We start from the raw sequence: 23,132 nt of genomic DNA on the forward strand, positions 1-23,132 counted from the left end.
GTTCTGTATCCCGTTCTTTCCCCAGATTACTTAGCCCCTCAATGGGGACAAAACCCTAACCGTAACCCTAACCTTAATCCTACCCTGGCAAGTTCAGGGTACGATGCCTTATCTGTTGGGCAAAGCCTGAGGGCAGAGATGAAAAGTCAGGATTTGGAGGGAAACCAGAGGCCAAAAGCAAGAAAATAAGTGCCCAGGTCCCGGAGGCCAGGCAGAAACAGAAGCTGAGCTTGGGGCTGAAGCCAAAAAAGCAGAATCCCACTACTGGGCATATACCCTGAGAAAACCATAATCCAAAAAGAGTCATGTACCACAATGTTCATTGCAGCTCTATTTACAATAGCCAGGACGTGGACGCAACCTAAGTGTCCATCATCGGATGAATGGCTAAAGAAGATGTGGTACATATATACAATGGAATATTACTCAGCCATAAAAAGAAACGAAATTGAGTTGTTTGTAGTGAGGTGGATGGAGTTAGAGTCTGTCATACAGAGTGAAGTAAGTCAGAAAAAGAAAAACAAATACCGTATGCTAACACACATATGTGGAATCTAAGGGGAAAAAAAAAGGTCATGAAGAACCTAGTGGGGCTTCCCTGGTGGCGCAGTGGTTGGGAGTCTGCCTGCTAATGCAGGGGACACGGGTTCGAGCCCTGGTCTGGGAAGATCCCGCATGCCGCGGAGCGGCTGGGCCCGTGAGCCACAATTGCTGAGCCTGCGCGTCTGGAGCCTGTGCTCCGCAACAAGAGAGGCCGTGACAGTGAGAGGCCCGCGCGCCGTGATGAAGAGTGGCCCCCGCTTGCCACAACTAGAGAAAGCCCTAGCACAGAAACGAAGACCCAACATAGCAATCAATCAATCAATCAATTAATCAATAAAAATAAATAAATCTTTAAAAAAAAAAAACCCTCAAAAAAAAAAAAAAAAAGAACCTAGTGGCAAGATGGGAATAAAGACACAGACATACTAGAGAATGGACTTGAGGACATGGGGAGGGGGAAGGGTAAGCTGGGACAAAGTGAGAGAGTGGCATGGACATATATACACTACCAAACGTAAAATAGATAGCTAGTGGGAAGCAGCCACATAGCACAGGGAGATGAGCTTGGTGCTTTGTGACCACCTAGAGGGGGTGGGATAGGGAGGGGGAGGGGGGGAGATGCAAGAGGGAAGAGATATGGGAACATATGTATATGTATAACTGATTCACTTTGTTATAAAGCAGAAACTAACCATTGTAAAGCAATTATACTCCAATAAAGATGTTAAAAAAATCAAAATTAAAAAAAAATCAAAAAATAAACTGCAAAGAAGTGAATGTCAAAAGACATAAGCTGGAGTCACGAACAACCTGGGCGCCTTGTTTCTAACCCGTAAACTCTCTCAACTCCAGTTTTCTCATCTCTAAAACGGGAATGGGGGCTTCCCTGGTGGCGCAGTGGCTAAGAATCCGCCTGCCAATGCAGGGGACACGGGTTCGAGCCCTGGTCCAGGGAGATCCCACATGCTGCAGAGCAACTAAGCCCGTGTGCCACAACTACTGAGCCTGCGCTCTAGAGCCTGCGAGCCACAACTACTGAGCCCGTGAGCCACAGCTGAGCCCGTGTGCCACAGCTACTGAGCCCATGAGCCACAACTGCTGAGCCCGTGTGCCACAACTACTGAAGCCTGCGCGCCTGGAGCCTGTGCTCTGCAACAAGAGAAACCACCGCGACGAGAAGCCTGAGCACCGCAATGTAGAGTAGTCCCCCACTCACCACAACTAGAGAAAGCCCTCGCGCAGCAACAAAGACCCAACGCAGCCAGAAATAAATAAATAAGACTACTTACTACTTTAAAAAATAAATAAATAAAATGGGAATAATTATATTTTCTATCTCCCTGGTTGTTGTGGGCATCAGATGTCATAATAGGTGTGAAAATGCTCTAGAGAGTGTACAGTGCTTTACCAGGGTGAGTTTGTGAATGCTGATCTGGTTGGATATTTACTATGCGTTGGAAAGGGCGAGCTTTTTGACTCCATCTACCAATTCAAATGCTAATCCTTCCTGAAACATCCTCACAGACACCCCCAAAAATAGTTTTACCAGCTCTCTGGGTGTTGACTTGGCTCAGTTGACAGGTGAAATTCACTATCACATCTAGTGAATACCAAGCGTCCTTCATTTCTTAATGTCTCTTGCTCTTTTTACACAGGAAGGGGGAAGTTGCCATGCCCATTATCATGAGCACATCTAGTTGACTTTGGAGTCACCAAGGATTAGAACTGACTCTGTTTTTAGGGATGATGGGAAATGGAATAATAGAAATACAATGCCATTTTGTTTTGTTTGTTCTAAGCATCTCAGCTGTATACTAACACTGGCTATCATGGGGATCTTTACCATATGCAGGTGACCTGGGAAATGACAAAGAACGTACATTTATAATTCTGCCACTAACTATAAAGGCTTACGATGTCCCATTAGTCAGTGACCCAACACAGGCTGCAGAAATGACATTTTGGATAATTATTCCGACGTTTTTCCTGGGATGTTATTAGGAGTGATTAGGTATTTAACATTGATTTTTGATAGTGATTTCTTTAAAGTGCAGGGGGCATGGCTAAATCAATTCTGGTACATTCAGACAGTGCAACACTACTCCAGCAAAAAAAGGGACAAATTACTGACATACATGGCAACATACATGAATTGCAAAAACATTTATGCCAAGTGAAAGAAGCCTTACACAAAAGCGTATATACAATATGATTCTTTTTTTAAAAAATTAATTAATTTTTTAAAAACATTTTTATTGGAGTATAGTTGATTTACAATGTTGTTTTAATGTGATTTATATAGATTTATATTTATATAGATTTATGTATATGTTTATATAGATTCTGGAACAGGCAATACTAATGTTTGGTAAAAAATAATCACAAAAGTGGTTGCCTTGAGGCGGGGGAGGGCTGGAAGTGGACTGGGAAAGAATTTGAGGGAATTATCTAGTGGGGTTGATAACGTTCTGTATCTTGACAGGGGATTGGGTTACAGGGGTATATGCACTTCTCAAAACTCATTGAATGCACTTGGGATTTTATTGTATGTAAATTCTACCCCAAAATACAAAATAATGATATACATGCTGAAGTATTTAGGGGTGAGCTGTACTGATACCTGTAATTTACGTTGAACTGCAATAACTACAACAACAAAAATGGATTGATGGATAAATACACAACCAGGCAAATATAGTAAAAAATCACTTGTAGAGTCTAGCTGGTCATTACTCACATGCTCATTGTCCAATTCTTTCAACTTTCCTGAGGGTTTGAAAGTTTTATAATATAATAATTGAAAACATAGTTTCAGAAAAAAACAATTTTTTAAAAAAATTTTGGCCACACTGCACAGCTTGCAGGATCTCAGTTCCCTGCCCAGGGACTGAACCCAGGGCCACAGCAGTGAAAGCACCGAATCCGACCCACTAGACCACCAGGGAACTCCCAGAAAAAAAACTATTTAAAAACCCACAAAGGGTACTTTGCTTAGTGGTTTGTTTTTTTTTTAATAATTGCATTTTTAAATTTTTATTTATTTATTTTTGGCTGCGTTGGGTCTTCGTCGCTGTGTGCGGGCTTTCTCTAGTTGCGGCGAGCGGGGGCTACTCTTCCTTGTGCGCGGGCTTCTCATTGCAGTGGCTTCTCTTGTTGCGGAGCATGGGCTCTAGGCGCGCAGGCGTCAGTAGTTGTGGCACGCGGGCTCAGTAGTTGTGGCTTGCAGGCTCAGTAGTTGTGGCTTGTGGGCTCTAGAGCGCAGACTCAGTAGTTGTGGTGCACGGGCCTAGTTGCTCCGCGGCATGTGGGATCTTCCCGGACCAGGGCTTGAACCTGTGTCCCCTGCATTGGCAGGCAGATTCTAAACCCCTGTGCCACCAGGGAAACCCTGCTTAGTGGTTTTTTTGTGTGATGCAATATTCTTTCAAGCACCAAATATCCTTAGAGAAATTAAGTTACTTGTAAAAGGTAAATGAGAATCTATTCCATTGCCTTTCTCAACATGCTGCATAAAAGAGACATTTAAAATTATAAACACATAAGGATTTCTGAGTTTGCAATATGTCACATGAATTGTTAGGAAATTAAATTTATAATTACAAATACTTAGTGTCATATTTTTGACTACACATCATTTCATTTTCAATTTTTTCTTTTGTTGGTCTCCATGAGCTATTAGAAATGGCGGGTTCTGAAATGCAAAGAGAAATAATAAGCAGGTGATAGAATTCAAGTAAGAATGTACTATTTTAATAATATCAGCTAACTGATATGAACTAATTTGAAAATCTTGATTTTTAGGGTACAAATAATATCACAGCACTGACTTTTCATACCCTGAGAATTACTGGCATTCACGAAGAATGGAATATAATTCAAAATGACTATGACAGATTAGAGCGTTGTATTCTTTCAAAAGAACCAAATTCAGTAGGAACATATATAAAAGTATACCCTTCAGGACCAAAAACCAGTAAAAAAAAAATATGCGATGGGAAAGGGCCAGTTAGGAATTTAGGGTATCAGTACTGACCACAGTCAGCTCTGTCTGCTGAACAGTCACTGTTCCTTGTGCTATGGTGGGATCCAACTTTAATAAATATTTTTAAGTAAAATGGAGAAATTAGTAAAGGTTTAAAGATGAACAAGGTGACATTAATGAAAAAACTGGTCTTATGGAGAAAATCTGAGAGAAGAGGCCATTCTCTAAATGCTTCAAAATTGAAAAGGTTCAAGTTTTGCTTGATGATTACCATTTTCAATTACATGAAGTGTTTTTTTATGGAGAGATTCTATGAAAAACTAACCAGGGAGGTGGATTTAAGTGAAGAGAGTTCAGTTGTGCAAATAAAAGAGTCTCTTGACTTCAGGGTTGATTAAGCTGTGGAATAATTATCAAGAGACGCTACGGAGTCTACATCCCCGGAGAATTACATAAGCAAAATATAAATTCTGAGTGGTTCTGGAGTCACCTGCCAGAGGTTGGGGGCAAATTCCGACAACCCCTGGCAGGACCTTTCTGGGTCTGCATTCTGACAATAAGGTTTCACTCCATAGGAATAGTTTCGAAACATAGCTCAGTACTAAATTACATTTTTCTGGGCTTTCTGTAAAGAATGGCAGCTTTAAATTCACGTCATTTAAAAATTCACTCTATTAAAGTACAGCAGCGTAGTTATGGTTAGCAGTACTGTATTGCATACTTGAAATTTGCTAAGAGGGTAAATCTCAAGTATTCTTACTATAAAAAAAAGAAGAAAAAGAAAAAAGATAACTATGCGAGGTGATGGACATGTTGATTAGCTTGGTTATAGTGATGATTGCACAGTATGTATGCATATTAAACCATGAACATAAACAATTTGTATTTGTGAATTTTTTTTTTTTGGCCGCACCATGAGGCTTGTGGGATCTTAGTTCCCTGACCAGGGATCAAACCCCAGACCCCCTGTTAGGAAGCGCAGAGTCCTAACCACTGGACCGCCAGGGAATCCCCCGTACCTATTTGTGAATTATACCTCAGTGAAGCTCAAAAAAAAATCACTGTATTGAATGATGCTTCTTTTCATTGAACTTGTCTCATAATAAATGATTACATATTGCTTTGGTGATGAATTGTGACACTGGTCTTAATTTAGTTTCTGTACTGTTTAATAAAATAATTAGAAGGTATTCTGTCATTTTCTCTTTGTTGTTACAACATTATCATGAGAAAGAAGTCTTTGTATTTAAACCATTATATAATCAGTATTTCCTATGGGTGACTCGGTCCCTACCTGAGTGTAAGTACGTTAATGTTCTTTGCTATTTAATCCTACCACAGCACTCTTGCATCATCCAGGGACAGTTAGAATGGAATGAGATAAAAATGTCATCTTTGCGAATGAGGTATCTTCTCTCTGAAAGTCAGTATGGCAAAATCCTCTCCTGCGTTTTCCATCGTCGTCTCTATTTTGGGTTTCTTAATCTTATTCCTTGACTCACTTTTATCCTTATCCTTCGCAGAGTGAAACTTGCTTCGTGTTGTGATGCCGTTCAAAACTTCATTGTTTCTCAAAATAACACTCCCGTCGGGACTAACATGAGTTACGAGGTGGAAAGTAAAAGCGAAATCCAAATCAGAGAGAACATTTTTGATATGTTGCCAGTGGTGAGTGAGAATTTCTTGTGGTTTGTGTCACCATTTAAGGTGAATCTTGGCTCAGATTAAGATATAAGAATGGAGCAGTTAATTCAATAAAATGCCACACTCTGTTGTGTTGTGTAAGATACGTATGGCAGTCCCTTTTCAGAAGGCAGTTTTGAATACTTGTGGCTCTGCGGGGAATGGTATTTATATCTTAAATGATAAGCTCTTCCAGCCCTTGAGTCTTCATGACTCATCCTTGAATGAGATGAGGTACTTGGGCTTTCTGCATAGTAATTACCAGGGCTTGGGAAGATGACCATTTTTCACCTGCAATAAGACTCCTCCAGTTGTCAGTTTCAGTGACTAAATCAATTCCTTCACAAAGAACTGTAGGTTTATGTGGCTAATCTTTGGGAAGTAAATACATAAGAATTTGCGGTCTGTAAACATAACCTCCACAAGACAGGGATTTTTATCTACTGTGTTCTTATGTATCCCAAGCTCCTAGAACATTCCCCAGTGCACAGATGCATTCATTACATATTTGTTATTTAAACTAATGAGTAATGATACTGTATCATTACAATATAAATCCAAACTTGGGGGGAATTTTTCTCCGGAAAATATCCCACTGCTGATGAACTATACTCGCAGGCATCTTTTTATGATTTGATGAAAAGCAATTAGGCCAAGTCAGTGGTCAAAATGGGATCACTTTAAATCTGCAGTTTACCAACTGTAGAATATTCACTTCTTACAATTAATTCCATTTTGCTGGACCTTTGACTTGTTTCAACTATTTTATTGTCATGTAAGTTGTTCCAATTTTTTTTTTAATATTACAATTCAAAGGAAGTATAATTTTCTGGGAATGAACGAAAAATCAATATAAAATGTTAGAGAAAAAATATCGCACATTTTCCGGAAGGGAACGGGGACCAAAAAAATAACTCATACGGCATTCTGAAAATCCCCTTGTGATGCACTGAAATTACCAATAGCTGAAAAGATAGCAACTAAAGAATATTTATATCCCTTATCAGGGAAGACCTTGGGGAGTTCCACAGAGAGCAACTCTTTCACCCTTGCCATTTTTGCTAGTGTTTTCCTTGCTTTCGGCTGGTCAGAACAGAGGAGCTGCAGGTATTTTTTTGCTTCTGATTGGCACCTTGAAAAGAATAACTTAGCATAAGCTTGACAATTCTGGATGCAATTAACAACAGCATCCATTTTCCAAATTAATACTGACTTTTTAAAACTAGGGGGAGGAAATTCTGAAGTTAATACGGTAACAGCTGCAAAGCGAGGTCACTTTTCTGTGTTTCTTCAACATCCCCTTCACAGACACAGCATCCGAGGTTGTTTCCCACACCCCAACCCTGCTCTGTTCTGTGGGGCACACAGCGAGCAGATCACAATAGATGCTTTGGAATGTTGTGAAGTCACTTACTCCAAAGCTTTGCTAAGTTACTTGAAAAGAAAACCACGAAGCTGGTTTTCAACCAGAGTTAGCAACAAGCAGGCAGTTGAGTCGCCCAGATTTGCGTTTCCTTAGGAGCCTTATTTTAAGGAACGTTGAAATTGTCATTTATTTGAACTCTTACTGAACGTAAGATACCAAAGCATATGGATTTTTTCCTCCCAGTTGACCAAGAAACCAGAGAAAAACATTCATTATTTTGAGTGCTTAATTGGAGATATGTTCCCCTCAGTAATCTTTTCTATTGTACCATAAAGAGCCTATTTGCATTCTGCCCTGTCTGTAAAATTCAGAATTTACTGTGGTATCGGTTAGTAAACACGGTCTGAAAACATCTTGCGCTAGAAGTTCAGTGATTTGAAATAGCCCAGGGTCTGTGGGAACCATTCATTAAAGAGCCAGTCACTCTGCTGGGCGTCACATCTGTGCAGGGAAATAAGGCATATCCTTCAGTTAACCTTTCACCCCTAGAATGAGAGGACCTGTATAATGTGTCGTGGTTAAGACCACAGACTCTGAACCAGATTGCCTGGGTTTGAATCCCAGCTGTGCTGCTTTCTAGCCCTTCCTTAAACTCATGCCTCCGTTTTCCCATCTGTAAAATACTCACAAGGTTGTTGGATGGATTCCATGTGTTAACAAGTTACAACTTGGGAAAGTGCTTCTCGCACCAGAAGCACAGTATGATTTTTCGTTTTTATGGACAAACGCAGACGTGCTGAAAGAGAGTTCTCGTCACTCGATTGGCATCTCCCAATGCAGATTCAGGAGCACAACGGGAGTCAGGGTGATTCAGGATCTGTTGGGCAGCTCAGAACCACGCCGGTCCTGGGGCGTTGCCAGTGGGGCTGGTACGCGGGGCGGGAGGGTGCCCTGATTCGTAGCAGTGTAAATATCCCCATTGTGGCGATTGTAATTTACCAGTGGTTTCACAATCGGCTGACAAAATTCCTGAATATTTACCAGTTGGTGCCCATAAGCTGGTACAGCTGGGTTCCAACATGGCACTGGGGGTTGCACCCAGGTGGCCATTGGGCCAGTCGTCACCCATCGAAAAGCAGTGATCCTCTGGGCGAGGTCTGCAGTAGAAGACGGGGGAAATGAAAAGTAATAAACATGCTCTCTGCCCCTGGGGACCTACACTCACATTCTGGAGACAAAGCAGGTGAATCAGGACTTCATCATTGCGGAACTCTGAGCTGACACCCTTGCTGCTGGTTAAGGTCACATCATTACTTCTGGAAAAGTGACCAGCAAAGGCAAAGTACACTGTCAAATTGAAAAGTTATGTTTCAGACCACGGAGCATTTGGTAAAAGTGGGAAGTCTTTTGGGGTCGGCCAGTTGGGTCCTTGGAGGAAACAAAAATGATTCCGGCCTTAGAAATGAATTTGAAACAAGTCAGCAAAGAGTTACTGGGCCTCCCTGAAGCACCGTGGCAGATCATTTACAGAGATCGCAGGCATAAATCTCCTGTCATCACTGAGCTGGAAGGTCTAACTATTTAAGAAGCACAGAGAACTTTCACTAAATTATCTATTAATTTTCTGGCCAAGAATAGAGAATTTAATGCTACTTTGGAATTGCTTTTTCTGTTTTTGGCTGAAAATGGTCCTGTTTGTCGGAAAGGCCCATGTGGGATTTTGCCATCCTCAATTTATTTACTTAATTATGTGATGTAATATACGTTAAAGTACATTTTAAGAACAAGTGTATTATATTTTGTATTATTACATTATGTTTGTCTATGATATGCTATATATTCCTCTCAAGAGAAATGAAACAGGTTTACAGGATTTTTTTATGATGTCATAAGTTGATTAACATGCTGTGGTATTGCTTCTTGTTCTTTTTCTTTCCTTAGCATGTGTAAAAATTAAGCTACTTGAATTAAGCTGATGATGTTTATGGTTCTAAAACTAAAGCTATTTTATGGCAGTTTTTCCCTTTCTCCTGATAGTCTCAGCCTTTTGTGGGGTACCCCTACAATCAGTGTGCGGTGGTTGGAAATGGGGGGATTCTGCATCAGTCTCTCTGCGGAGCCGAAATCGATAAATCCGACTTTGTTTTTAGGTAAGCTCTGTCAAATTGGTTTCTTTGACATCCAAGATCAGCTGGATATTTTAAATGAATAGGCTAAAGATGCTCTGTGTAAATTTTGACCTTTGAACTCTGTTGCTTAAGCCTACAGTTTATCTGGTGTGTTTCCAAAAGTGTTAAATGGACCATGAGTTCCTCTGACTGTTGCTATGGTCACTTAACTTTCCAGAAACCCCGCATGAAATCATAGTCAAAGAGGGTCTTCACTGAAGGACTTGTCAGAGCCTTCAGTATATTAAGGATTTTTTTTTTTTTTTTTTTAAACAGAGCATTTCAAGAACACTTTGTTCTCAGGTAATACTTGTGAAAATACTGACTTAGATATTGTATAGCCGTACAACGTTGTTGTTTATTTAGGTTTCTGGCCTGAAATTTTTTAAAAATGTGCAACTTCTAAATTCTGATCTTTTAAAATGTTTATATCTCAATACAAGCTAGCTTGCCAAAACAGAAACAAAAGTGGTTTCTCTGTGTGTCTGAACTAATAAGACAAGCCACAGAGCATCTCCACTTTCAGAATATTATGGAAAGAGGATTCATCCCTGTGAGGGTGGATTTCAATTGAAATGCACCTTTTTATAAAGTCAGTTGAAATCCGTTTCTTCCTATTTCAGGAGCACCGATTGCATACATCAGAGGAGATCCTTTGATCTTTATTGATTTAATGCTGCCCATTTTAGCACATGAAAAAGAAACACGATTCTGAATCAGTAGCTCCCCCTCACTTTAATCTCGTTTAGAATTTTATGCTGAAGATAATGACAGAACAACAGACCTGGCAGTCCAACCATTATTGAATGTGTTCCTCATGATGAATGTGAAAATGGCCAATACCTGCATGATTTAGCTATTTTGTTAAAGTACTCAGTATGGAAAAGCCATAAGGAAGATAAATAATTCTTTTTGTAATAGACTTTTTTATAGACTGGAAATTCCCAAAACATCTGGGGTGAATATTAATGCCTAAACATCCATTTTACTTTATAGCAGATATAAGAAATACAAGTTTAGGTTTAACAAGCAGGAAAAAAAAACCCCAAAACAAAAAACTCAACAGCTACTTAATTTATAACTCTAAAATAAGTAGGTATATTTCTAGATTCTGCATTTGTTGATGCCAGCTATTTTTCTGAATATAGAGTTCCTTTTGAAGTTAGCCTTCCAAACTGAAAGGTCAAATTGGGGCTGTACATTGTTGGTGGCATTAAAATTTATTTAATTCTTAAGCCTTTGTCTATTTTGGTCGTACATGTTTCATAGTTTATAAAACCATCTGGAAGCTGATTATCTTTTTTTTTTTTTTTTTTTCATTTCAGAAGATTGGAAGCTGTCAGTTAAGTGTGTAAGGAGCAAAAATAGGCGCTGAGTGGCTTTACTGTACTGTGTGTATACAATACCCAATATTTCCCCTAGGGGTCTCCAATGATACCATATTGGAAATCATCTTTGAGTCTTCAAAAGAATATGAGACTGTTCTAGAAAGTAGATTTGTTACAGGAAGCCCACTAATGAAGACATTTCTGTGGCCTATTATCTCAATTAATATTTATTTTTCCCAAGGTGCCGTATTTGTTTTCTGATGTATCTTTTTTATCAGTGAGAGAAGTACGTGTTTCATTTATTCATATATTTCATAGAGCATGGAATAGAATATTTCAACCTCATCTTACAGAACACATCAAGTTTAAACAGTCTTCCTCAGAGATGCTCCCTTTTGTATATATAGCTTTAAAGAAATGATCTACTTGAAATTCTGTAAATGATACTTTCTCTTTTCTGTGTGACAAGAATATACTTACTCAAAATTACAATTCTTAATTTGTTTTCCAATTTAAAAGGAAAATAGTACTCAAAAGAGGATGAGAACATCAATATGAAAACATCATTATAAGAACATTAAGGCTTTATTTATTAACAGCTTAATTTGGTGGGAAAACAGTCCATATGGGAATCAGGAAATTTTGATTTTTTTTTTATATAGCCTTTGCTTCTGACAGACACTATAACCTTAGTCGCAATGCCTCAATTTTTAAAAATCTGTAAATTGGTGATCATACCTCCATGGGAATCTAATTAATATAAATAATAATTTTAATGAACTCTTCAAAAGCTAGGCAAGGTGTAATTGTCATTTCTAGTTTTGTTACTTATAAAGGGCTTACATAATACTGAAAGCATTTATCAAATTCATTTATTTTATCCAATATTGAAATGCCAACTAAGAGTTCAGTACTTCTTAAATGGCTTTCGATGGAAATCAGATGAATTCTGAGGACCCTCTTAACAATAATTTTCTCCAATAAAATGAGAATGATCACGTGTATATGTGTGGATGTATGTGGATGTACTTTTTTTTTTTTCACAAGTTATATTTTGAGAATAGTTTTCCTTCCAAATTTCAGGTGTAACCTCCCCCCAACCACAGGAAATGTTACCAGTGATGTTGGCACTAAAACCAACCTGGTGACGCTAAATCCCAGTATCATAAGACTAAGGTAAGTACCTCAAATTACATAACTATTCAAGAACATTTTTCTCATTATTTAACCTGTTTCTTAGTCTGAGCACTAATCTTGTTGCTGAGACTGACTTCTAATACAGCTGGAATGGCTTTTTAGGAAAATATATAAGAATATATTGGTAATTTAGGTTGTGGCTCATAAGAGGTATGTCCAGTTGTACTTCTAATGTCATAAGCTGAATGTTGCTAATCCAATGAGAACTTTTTAAACAATAATGAAGTTCCTGTTTTAGATTTCCTTTCAGAATTTTAGTGTTACTCTTGTCTTGATAGCGCTTTCTTGAAAAAACTTAGTCTATTTAGAAGCTTCAGAGAGTAACCCTTAGGAGAACCTGGCAAAATCAAGTTTTCACTTCGGGCAGTTTATTACTAAAAAATAATTCCTGTATTTTATTTTCCACAATGTAACTACTACAAAATGTTGGCTGTTTAATAAAAATCCCGTATATAGTTTTATTCAACTATTTTCGTCCGAAGTGACTAATAATTGTTATTAGTAGAATACACCCCTCAAATAGTTCTAGTATGGCTTAAGAGAATATAAAATATTGTACCTGTCTCCCCAAGGCTTATTTTCTAAACACACACAGTCATGCACACCAGTATATTTACTGAGGTATTATTTAAATTAAACACATAGAGCTATCACAATCCATGGAGGAAATTTAAGATGCGTGTGTGTGTGTGTGTGTGTGTGTGTGTATGCGTGTGTATGCATATAGATATTTTAGGCTTTCTAAAGGAAACTGTTATTTTATAATAACATGTATATACAAATGTACAGCTCAATGAATTTTTTTTAATGTACAGATATTTTAAGAGTGTGTTATGTTTGAGAAAACATTTCAGCATTATACATTTGGAAGGTAATTCATCATTAAGAAGCAACCTTAGGAAAAAATTACCGAGTTGGAAGATAAAATAATATAAAAAATGTATGTCCAGTAAGGGTATTGCCCCATAAGAAGGTAGAAATGAAAAAAAAAAAAAAAGAAGGTAGAAATGAAAGCCTAGATATGCCAAGAAGGAGAAATGAAGACCTCATCCCTGAAATTTACAAGATGCTTACTTAACATGAGTTTTCTCTGAGTCTGCAGTTTGTCTCTTTTATATACAGTGATATAAATGGTTCTGTTTTTTGGCCAATGGTGAATTCAGCCTCATGTTACCAAAACTGCTCCTTTGATGATTACTGTTAAAATCATGATGTTTTAAAAATTTGGCAGATATGGGAACTTAAAGGAAAAGAAAGCAATATTTCTGGAGGACGTTGCAACCTATGGAGATGCGTTCGTCCTTCTGCCAGCATTTTCCTTCAGGGCCAACACTGCGGCCTCTTTTAAGGTGTACTACACGCTGAAGGAGTCTAAAGCAAGACAAAGAGTTTTATTTTTCCATCCCAAGTACCTGAAAAACCTTGCCCTCTTCTGGAGGACTAAAGGTGTGACCGAGTATCGCCTGTCCTCCGGCTTGATGATCACAAGTGTGGCAGTTGAACTGTGCGAGAACGTGAAACTCTATGGATTCTGGCCCTTCTCTAAAACTGGAGAGAACACACCTGTCAGCCATCACTACTATGATAACAAGTTACCTAAGCGCGGTTTCCATGAGATGCCCAAGGAGTATAGACAAATTCTCCAGCTTCACATGAAAGGAATCCTCAGATTACAATTTAGCAAATGTGAAATAGCCTAAACCAGATGTCTTTAAACGGGAATCATGTTCACACAATGCAGTAGGTGAGTGTCAATGTTCCAAACACCGAAAGAGGGGGTTGTAGGGTGTTGTAGGAAGAGTCCCGAAATTTGGTTGGATCAAAGCTCTGGCACTAGGTTTGCAGTCTCAGCAACTCATTTCATTGTTCTGATCTTCAGTTCTCTTCCTGTAAAATGGGGACCATGATCTCTAACTCATATTAGGAGAATCTGATAATCTGTGAAAACTTTCCGCAAGTATTTAGCATGAGGTAGGGACTCCATGAATATCTCCTCGTTGATATTTTTAACAGCCGTTTTCACCTTCACCAGACATAATAAAAAGGCAGGCTATCTTGAAGACTCTTTCTGATGAGAACAGCTGAACTGCCAGTGTCCACTGGAATTCTTTCTCTGGCAGGAGCCTCTATTATCCGTAATATCGTTCCCACCTTTCTTCCTGTCTTAAAGAGGGCATATAAGAAAACTGTAATTAAACAAGAAACCCATGGTTATGCAGGAATGAACACCTTACGCCTCTAATTACATTCACTTGTGTCTTGAGCTGTGCTGATGTCGTGGTTGGATTTAGGCCAATCCTTTTCCTCCTTTATCTACATTTAAAAATCACTCTTTAATATATATATTAACTTCCTATCTCACTCTTAAGCCTTTTCCTCTCCCACTGACAGGATTTACTTCAAGGGCAAGAATAGTTACAATTCTACTTACCTGTTGTCTGTGGCGGTCACTCATACAATTTACTTTGCTAAGGTTGTTGAACAGCTGCTTCACGCTAGACCCTTTCCCAGGCTCCGCGAGAGGGATATAAAAATGACTAAGTCCTGGGGACTTCCCTGGCGGTCCAGTGGTTAAGACTCCGCGCTGCCACTGCAGTGGGCACGGGTTCGATCCCTGCTCTGGGACCTAAGATCCCACAAGCCGTGTGGCGCAGACAAAAAAAAAAAAAAAGACTAACTCGCGCAGGAAGAAACAGATATGGTGCTGTGAACAATGAAAGGGTGTGCTCAGTGTTCTCACGAAAGCTATGGGGAACAGAGGCAGGAATCATTCAGTCCATTTCAGAGAAGAGCTGGTTTCTGAATTAAGCCTAGATAGGGAGTAAGTCTTTACCAAATGAAGAAGATTCTAAGTAGAGGGAATATGATGGGGAGAAGGCTGTCCCCTTGATTCTTTTTTTTTTTTTTTGGCTGCATTGGGTCTTTGTTGCTGCGCGCGGGCTTTCTCTAGTTGCGGCGAGCGGGGACTGCTCTTGGTTGCGGTGCGCGGGCTTCTCATTGCGGTGGCTTCTCTTGTTGCGGAGCACGGGCTCTAGGCGCGTGGGCTTCAGTAGTTGTGGCATGCGGGCTCAGTAGTTGTGGCTCACGGGCTCTAGAGCACAGGCTCAGTAGTTGTGGCGCACGGGCTTAGTTGCTCCGCGGCATGTGGTATCTTCCTGGACCAGGACTCGAACCCATGTCCCCTGCATTGGCAGCTGGATTCTTAACCACTGCGCCACCAGGGAAGCCCTGTCCACTTGATTCTGATTCATGAAAACGAGGCTGTTTGAAGGTAAATCATGGTCTTTGCCCCAAGATCTGCCCCATGAGGGTAGGATATAGCACATGGCGGTGGTGGCTTAGGCCCACATCTGTGAAATGGGAATAATACCAAGCTGATTGATTTCATAGGAAAGTTGTAAGAACTAAAGCACAGAGAAACTTAATTCTCATAAGGAAAAGTGTACGTTTACATGAGAAATAAGACATCAATATAAAATAAAGCTTAAGGAGACATTGAATATTAGCATTTCGCAAAACTCCCTTACATCCTCATGATACATGTTAATACAGGTCATAAGTGCATCCATTGCATAAGTTATTTGACTTAAATAAGTAATTATGTGCACACTGTCGTGCTCGTCTTGGTACCAGCACGAGAAGAGCAGAAATAGGAGCAGAGCAGACTGAGCAGCATGACAAATTAATTACAAATATAATTCTGAATTCTTACCTTTGCCAGATTATTGTCTTATTCAGGGTTCACTTGTAAGAACACTCTGCTGTAAATTGCTTATTTTGATAAAGTACATCTTTAATTTGATTGTAGTTGCCATTTGTGATGCCATTCTTTTTTATTTATTTTTATTTATTTTTGGCTGTGTTGGGTCTTCGCCTCTGTGCGAGGGCTTTCTCCAGTTGTGGCGAGTGGGGGCCGCTCTTCATCGCGGTGCGCGGGCCTCTCACTGTCGCGGCCTCTCCTGTTGAGGAGCACAGGCTCCAGACGCGCAGGCTCAGCAGTTGTGGCTCACGGGCCTAGTCGCTCCGTGGCATGTGGGATCCTCCCAGACCAGGGCTCGAACCCGTGTCCCCTGCATTGGCAGGCAGACTCTCAACCACTGCGCCACCAGGGAAGCCCTGTGATGCCATTCTTAATTTACATTTTCATTTGTTCTTCTATAGCAAATGAAACTTATTACCGCCATAAATTGATTTCAAAATTCATATGGGGATATTTTCTAAAAGGAACGTGCTTTTAGTTACATAAAGTCTAATTCATTTTTCTTTCTTTGTGTAGTGACAAATAAATGACTTTTCTACTGCTTCTAATGGGTTTAATTAATTTCTGAAAATCTGCTCTCAGGATTGGTAATGTTTCTATCATGTTACTAGCAATGATTATGAAAAATAGATCGGAACACTCTAATATATTATAGTTTAGTAAAACGTTTCCCTCAAAATGTTTTCTGCTGGGTAGAGACATAAACTTTGCTTTTTGATGACATGGGAAATACATGATTGATGAGTAAAAATAATAGAATATAGTGAAATAAAGCATTAGATATACAATATGGAGACTTTATAAGTTATTTAATAAAGATTACATATGATTAGGACATTTAGAGCCTACTTAAGTTTTTCCCATGTAACTTCCCATTTTAACCTTGGATATTTTGTCTAGAGTATCAAAACATCAGTAAACTTTTCAGTGTCACTGATAAGGATTTCGGAAATATTCAAAATGGTGTGAGAGCAAGGAACATTGTCCTAATGATACCCATGTTCCGGTTAAATGTCAGTAGAAAAACTTTTAAGTTGTGGAGAACATTTGTAGATCTTTTCCCATGGACACAACCAAAGTTGGTTTCTTGTTTAACATTTGTATTAATGTTTGTGTTGCCAGCCTCAAAGCATGTTGACGTTTTTACAACCGTCCCAGCTAGGTTCACATTAGCCAAAAGCCTAGGTCACAAAGAACATGTGTGCTCTTTCTATCTCTTTCCTGAGTTGAAATCACAAGAGCTTGCAGTTACCTGCCATTGCGTGAAACTCTCCTTCACCATCTGTAGTGTCCTCAGGGTTTCTTTATTGTGGAGAAATAAAGGGAGTGGGAGGATGGAGTTTATGTGACATTATCAAAATTCATGTTCTATTATATTTTAGAAAGCCAAAAAAAATTCTGTTTTGGAACAGAAGAACATTATTGGTGCATCACAATGGAACACGTGGATGGTCATCCTCCGCCAGAGAGGAAATGTTATAATGTAACCTATCAGCTATGTGAATTGGAAATAGTAAGTCACAGTTCTTTAGATCCAAACAAAAAGAGAAACTCTGAACTGCATCCTGTAGATTTAGAGATTAACCGAGTCTGACCATGACACTCAAGAAATCCCTGGGTGTAATGAGCACTGGTTAAATGTCGTTACATGGGTGGATTTGATCTTCTCCTCTTTAACTTCAAGTACATCTATAGGCATGGAAAACGGAAAGTCTGAGTACTGGTGCTAGCCAGTACTAAACTCTTAGTTAGGACTCCAGCTTGTAATACCACCCGCCACCAGTTTCTAAGGAACATACTGGCTTGCTTGATTCCATTTTCTACTTGTTGTTTAGAATCAATGGGGCAATGTAAGTGAATAACAAGAATCCAAAATAGTTTCTATTGAAATCCAAGGGTAAGGCAGGAATATTTATTTAAGCATATAATAATGCTGTATGGCCCTGGGAAGGGCTCCATGAATAATTGCATGGAGTTAAGTTTTATAATAGTCCTTGAAGTCTCTGGTGCTTTTTCTTCCTAACGAAAGGCAAATGCAAATAGATCATGACTTTCACGAAGGAAGATTTCCTTCTGCATGTAAATTCCGACCCAGTGAATATGTGGGCACTCAGCCAGGTAATCAGCCAAGGACATTTTTTTGAGGACTTACTGTGTGTAGAATACTGAAGTAAGCCATAAATCAGACCTGTTTGGGACAAGATTTTTCCTTGCTTACAAAAAATTTACCAGTTAAATACTATATCATGTCAAGCACCCTAAATCATTCCATGGATTTCCAAACGCTTTGGGAAAATTGGAAAGCTTTGTGGATAACAGGTCTGCTCACATTCTAAACAGCTACGTGTGATGCAATATGTAGTATAGTTATGACATTAAAAGCATTTTATGTATGTAACATGACACGGAAACACATTGTTTTGCTACTAAACATTGAAGGAGTTGCAGGAATTCACAGGAAATATCTGAAGCACTTGACCTAATAAGACTATTTCTTTCTTTATTCTTGGTTTTTAAAAATCCCTTTAGAGCCCCTGGGTGAGTTCAAGGTTTCCTACTTGCATGTGGCTTCAGAAGGCTGAATCCATAGTGAGCAGTTACCATTACCCTCCTGAAGGTGGATGGCCAGGGATATTTTTCTTGCCCATCTCATCTGGGTCATCACCCTTCCAAGAGCATTCTTCTTTTTATCAAAAAAAGTGTGGTATATGATAGAGATGCATCACTTCATTTTATATAATGGAGAGAAGATCAACTCTTTAGCAGATGGTATTGCAGCACTGGCTCATAATAGAGAAAAAAACAAATTCCTACACTGCACCATAGAACAAGTTGGACTCCAGGTAGATTAAACAGGGATTAAAAGATGACTGCAAAGCTAATAGAACAAAATGTAGGTAAGGGGCTGTACCCCTTAAACATAACCCCCAAATAATGTCTTAATCAGGTTGAGAAATGATGGCTATGGCTACATTAAAATGAAGAATTTTCTAGTCAGTGAACAACACCTTAAAGCTAATAGAGAGTGACAGACTAGAATAGCTTTTAGCAATGCATAAAATTAATGACATTATTATAGAAACATTCCCGGGAACTACAAATCAACAAATGAAAGACAGGAAACTCAATATAAAAATGAGCAAAGAATAAGAACGTGATCTACAAAGAGAAAAGCTGAGTAGCTAATAAGAATAGAAAGTGATGCTCAAACTTACTAATAGCTGAGAAATGAAAATTAAAATGAGATATATTATATTGCTAAGAATTCATAAGATTGTTAATTCCAAATGCCAGTAGAAGTATAAACTGATTCAACCATTTTGGAAAGCAGTCTCGAAGTACTGAGTTAGTAAAATTAATTATTTGGCCTATGGCCCAGCAATCCCACCTTCAGACCTATGTCCCGGAGAACTTCCTTTGTAGGTCCACAAGGAGACAAGATTTAAGATATTTATTTCATTATTGTTTGCGGTAGCAGGAAGTTGGTTACACAGGTACCCATCTCTAAGGGAGTCAATGAGGTAACTTTGATAAACACATAGTATGGAATATATCAGTTAGAAGCAACTTACTGGATGTGTATAGAGCTAGGATAAGTCCTTAAAATACAGCAGAAAGGGGAAAATAAGAGCTATAGCACAATGCCATTGAAATATATGTTAAAGCATATATATATATATATATATATATATATATATACACTTACATATACGCATGCATACATGTGTACATACATATTAAAGGGCATATATTAAATACTAGAAGAGTGCCAATTTAGGAGGGGGTAATGGGAATGGCTTTAGAGATAAAGAGATTATAGATAAATCTATAAATTACACATTCATTCAGTTAAACACAATTTTTTTAAACGTCTTTATTGGAGTATAATTGCTTTACAATGGTGTGTTATGTTAGTTTCTGCTGTATAACAAAAGTGAATCAGCTATATGTATACATATATCCCCATATCCCCTCCCTCTTGCTTCTCTCTCCCACCCTCCCTATCCCACCCCTCTAGGGGGTCACAAAGCACCGAGCTGATCTCCCTGTGCTATGCAGCTGCTTCCCACTACCTATCTATTTTACATTTGGTAGTGTATATATATCCATGCCACTCTCTCACTTCATCCCAACTTACACTTCCCCATCTCTGTGTCCTCAAGTCCATTCTCTACATCTGCGTCTTTATTCCTGTCCTGCTCCTAGGTTCTTCAGAACCTTTTTTTTTTTTTTTTTTTTAGATTCCATATATATGTGTTAGCATACAGTATTTGTTTTTCTTTCTGACTTACTTCACTCTGTATGACAGACTCGAGGTCCATCCACCTCACTACAAATAACTCAATTTCGCTTTTTTTTATGGCTGAGTAATATTGTATTGTATATACGTACCACATCTCCTTTATCCATTCATCTGTCGATGGACACTTAGGTTGCTTCCATGTCTTGGCTATTGTAAATAGAGCTGCAGTGAACATTGTGGTACATGACTCTTTTTAGTTATGGTTTTCTCAGGGTATACGCCCAGTAATGGGATTGCTGGGTCGTTTGGTAGTTCTATTTGTAGTTTTTTAAGGAACCTCCATACTGTTCTCCATAGTGGCTGTATCAATTTCCATTCCCACCAACAGTGCAAGGTTCCCTTTTCTCCACACCCTCTCCAGCCTTTATTGTTTGTAGATGCTTTGATGATGGCCATTCTGACTGGTGTGAGGTGATACCTCATTGTAGTTTTGATTTGCATTTCTCTAATGATTAGTGATGTTGAGCATCCTTTCATGTCTTTGTTGGCAATCTGTATATCTTCTTTGGAGAAATGCCTATTTAGGTCTTCTGCCCATTTTTGGATTGGGTTGTTTGTTTTTTTGATATTGAGCTGCATGAGCCACTTGTATATTTTGGAGATGAATCCTTTGTCAGTTGTTTCGTTTGCAAATATTTTCTCCCATTCTGAGGGTTGTCTTTTCATCTTGTTTATGGTTTCCTTTGCTGTGCAAAAGCTTTTAAGTTTCATTAGGTCCCATTTGTTTATTTTTGTTTTTATTTCCATTTCTCTAGGAGGTGGGTCAAAAAGGATCTTGCTGTGATTTATGTCATAGAGTGTTCTGCGTATGTTTTCCTCTAAGAGTTTTATAGTGTCTGGCCTTACATTTAGGTCTTTAATCCATTTTGAGTTTATTTTTGTGTATGGTGTTAGGGAGTGTTCTAATTTCATTCTTTTACATGTAGCTTCCAGTTTTCCCAGCACCACTTATTGAAGAGGGTGTCTTTTCTCCCATAATGCATCTTTTATCCCTCTGGTTCTTTTTAATTTTTTTTTTCTATCACTAGTTTTAAGCACTTTTTTTTTTTTAATTTATTTTTGGCTGTGTTGGGTCTTCGTTTCTGTGCGACGGCTTTCTCTAGTTGGGGCAAGCAGGGGCCACTCTTCATCGCGGTGCGCAGGCCTCTCACTATCGCGGCCTCTCTTGTTGCGGAGCACAGGCTCCAGACGCGCAGGCTCAGTAGTTGTGGCTCACGGGCCTAGTTGCTCCGCGGCATGTGGAATCTTCCCAGACCAGGGCTCGAACCTGTGTCCCCTGCATTGGCAGGCAGATTCTCAACCACTGCACCACCAGGGAAGCCCCCAAGCACTTTTATTAGTATGTGACTTGGTATAATTTTCTTTAAGTTTTTTGTACTTGAGTTTCTTTGAGTATCTTGCATCTGTGGACTTACAGCTTTCATCAGATTTGGAAAGTTCAGGCAATTATTTTCAAATATTTTTTCTGTCTTACCTCCTCCTTTATTTTTCTGGTCTGTTTTTCATTTTGGGTAGTTTCTATTCCTGCATCTTCAAAGTCGCTAATTTTTTTGTTTTACAGTGTCTAATCTGGTATGAATCCCATCCAGGATGTTTTTCATTTTAAACATTGTAGAAGTTCTGTTTGTGTCTTTTTATACCTTCCATGTCTATATTTAGTATGCTTGTATACTTATCTTCTTGAACATGTCAGATATACTTATAACTGTTTCAGTGTCTTTTTCTACTAATTTTGTCATCTGTGTAATTCTTGAATCTGTTTCTACTGATAGATTTTGCTCCTCAGTATGAGTTGTACTTTTCTGCTTCTTCAAACATCTGGTGATTTTTTTATTGAATGCCAGATATTGTAAATTTTACTTTGGTGTGTGTTAAATATTTTGCGATTCTGTAAATATCTTAAGATTTGTTCTGGGAAGAAATTAAGTTACCTGTAAACAGTTTGTTCCTTTTAGAGGCTTACTTTTAGTCTTTGTTAGTTGGAATCATAGCAGCGCTATCCTAGAGCAAATTTTTTCTCACACTGAGGCAATACCCTTATGAATACCCTACTCGGTGTCCCATGAATTACAAGATTTTCCTTTATGTTTGGTGGGGACATGAATTATTCCTGGCCTTTTTAAGTTTGAGGAATTTTTCCTTCTCTTTTCTGGTGATTCTTTTCCCAGATTCAGGTAGTTTCCTCACTTAAATGTGCTTGTCATTCCTCAGCTGAAGACCAGAGAACACCCTGCAGAGATTTCTCTCCATGAAGCCTTCTCCACTCTGTATCTACCTTGGCATCCCCAGACTCCTAGATCTATAACCTCTATTCTCAGAGAACACTGGACTCTGCCTGAGTTTCCCCTCCCTGTGCTGTGGCCTGGAAACCATTTGGCAGTAAGTTAGGGCAATTGTAGGACTCAACTCATTTGCATCTGCTTTTCTCAGGGATCACCATCCTGAGTTGCCTAATGTCCAAGTGTCTGAAAACCATTGTTTTATTCATGTTGTCTGTTTTTTGTTTTTTTTTTTAAGTTGTTTCAGATAGGAAGCTAAATCCAGTACCTGTTACTCTATCTTATCCAGGAGGAGTAATTTGATATGATTTTATTTCTGTAATGTTTGCCACCTGTCTTTTCTTGGAGTTGCTGGAAATATCTTTTAGGATTTCCCTTTGCCCATCTGAAATTTGGGCCTGCTTTTTAAAACCCAGTATTCTATAATAGACTACCAGATGTCAGTGAGATCCCTTGGAACTAATTTTATTATGTGAATGTAATTAACATATTTAATTTAGGGCTTACTATACACTTGACACCT

General features: G+C 38.8%; 1 protein-coding gene across 1 annotated transcript in view; it reads left to right on the forward strand.

Moving 5' to 3' along the window:
• ST8SIA6 (ST8 alpha-N-acetyl-neuraminide alpha-2,8-sialyltransferase 6) overlaps window positions 1–13,967 on the forward strand; it is a 131,897-nt gene extending 117,930 nt beyond the window's left edge. Inside the window, exons 5-8 of the mRNA XM_057543961.1 lie at window positions 6,049–6,193; window positions 9,612–9,724; window positions 12,154–12,246; window positions 13,499–13,967. Of these exons, the coding sequence (XP_057399944.1) occupies window positions 6,049–6,193; window positions 9,612–9,724; window positions 12,154–12,246; window positions 13,499–13,967 (820 nt within the window). The remainder of the gene's footprint in view (window positions 1–6,048; window positions 6,194–9,611; window positions 9,725–12,153; window positions 12,247–13,498) is intronic.
• Window positions 13,968–23,132: the final 9,165 nt, after the last annotated feature.

This window comes from Balaenoptera acutorostrata, chromosome 3 (assembly GCF_949987535.1).
Source record: "Balaenoptera acutorostrata chromosome 3, mBalAcu1.1, whole genome shotgun sequence".
Lineage (NCBI taxonomy): Eukaryota > Metazoa > Chordata > Mammalia > Artiodactyla > Balaenopteridae > Balaenoptera > Balaenoptera acutorostrata.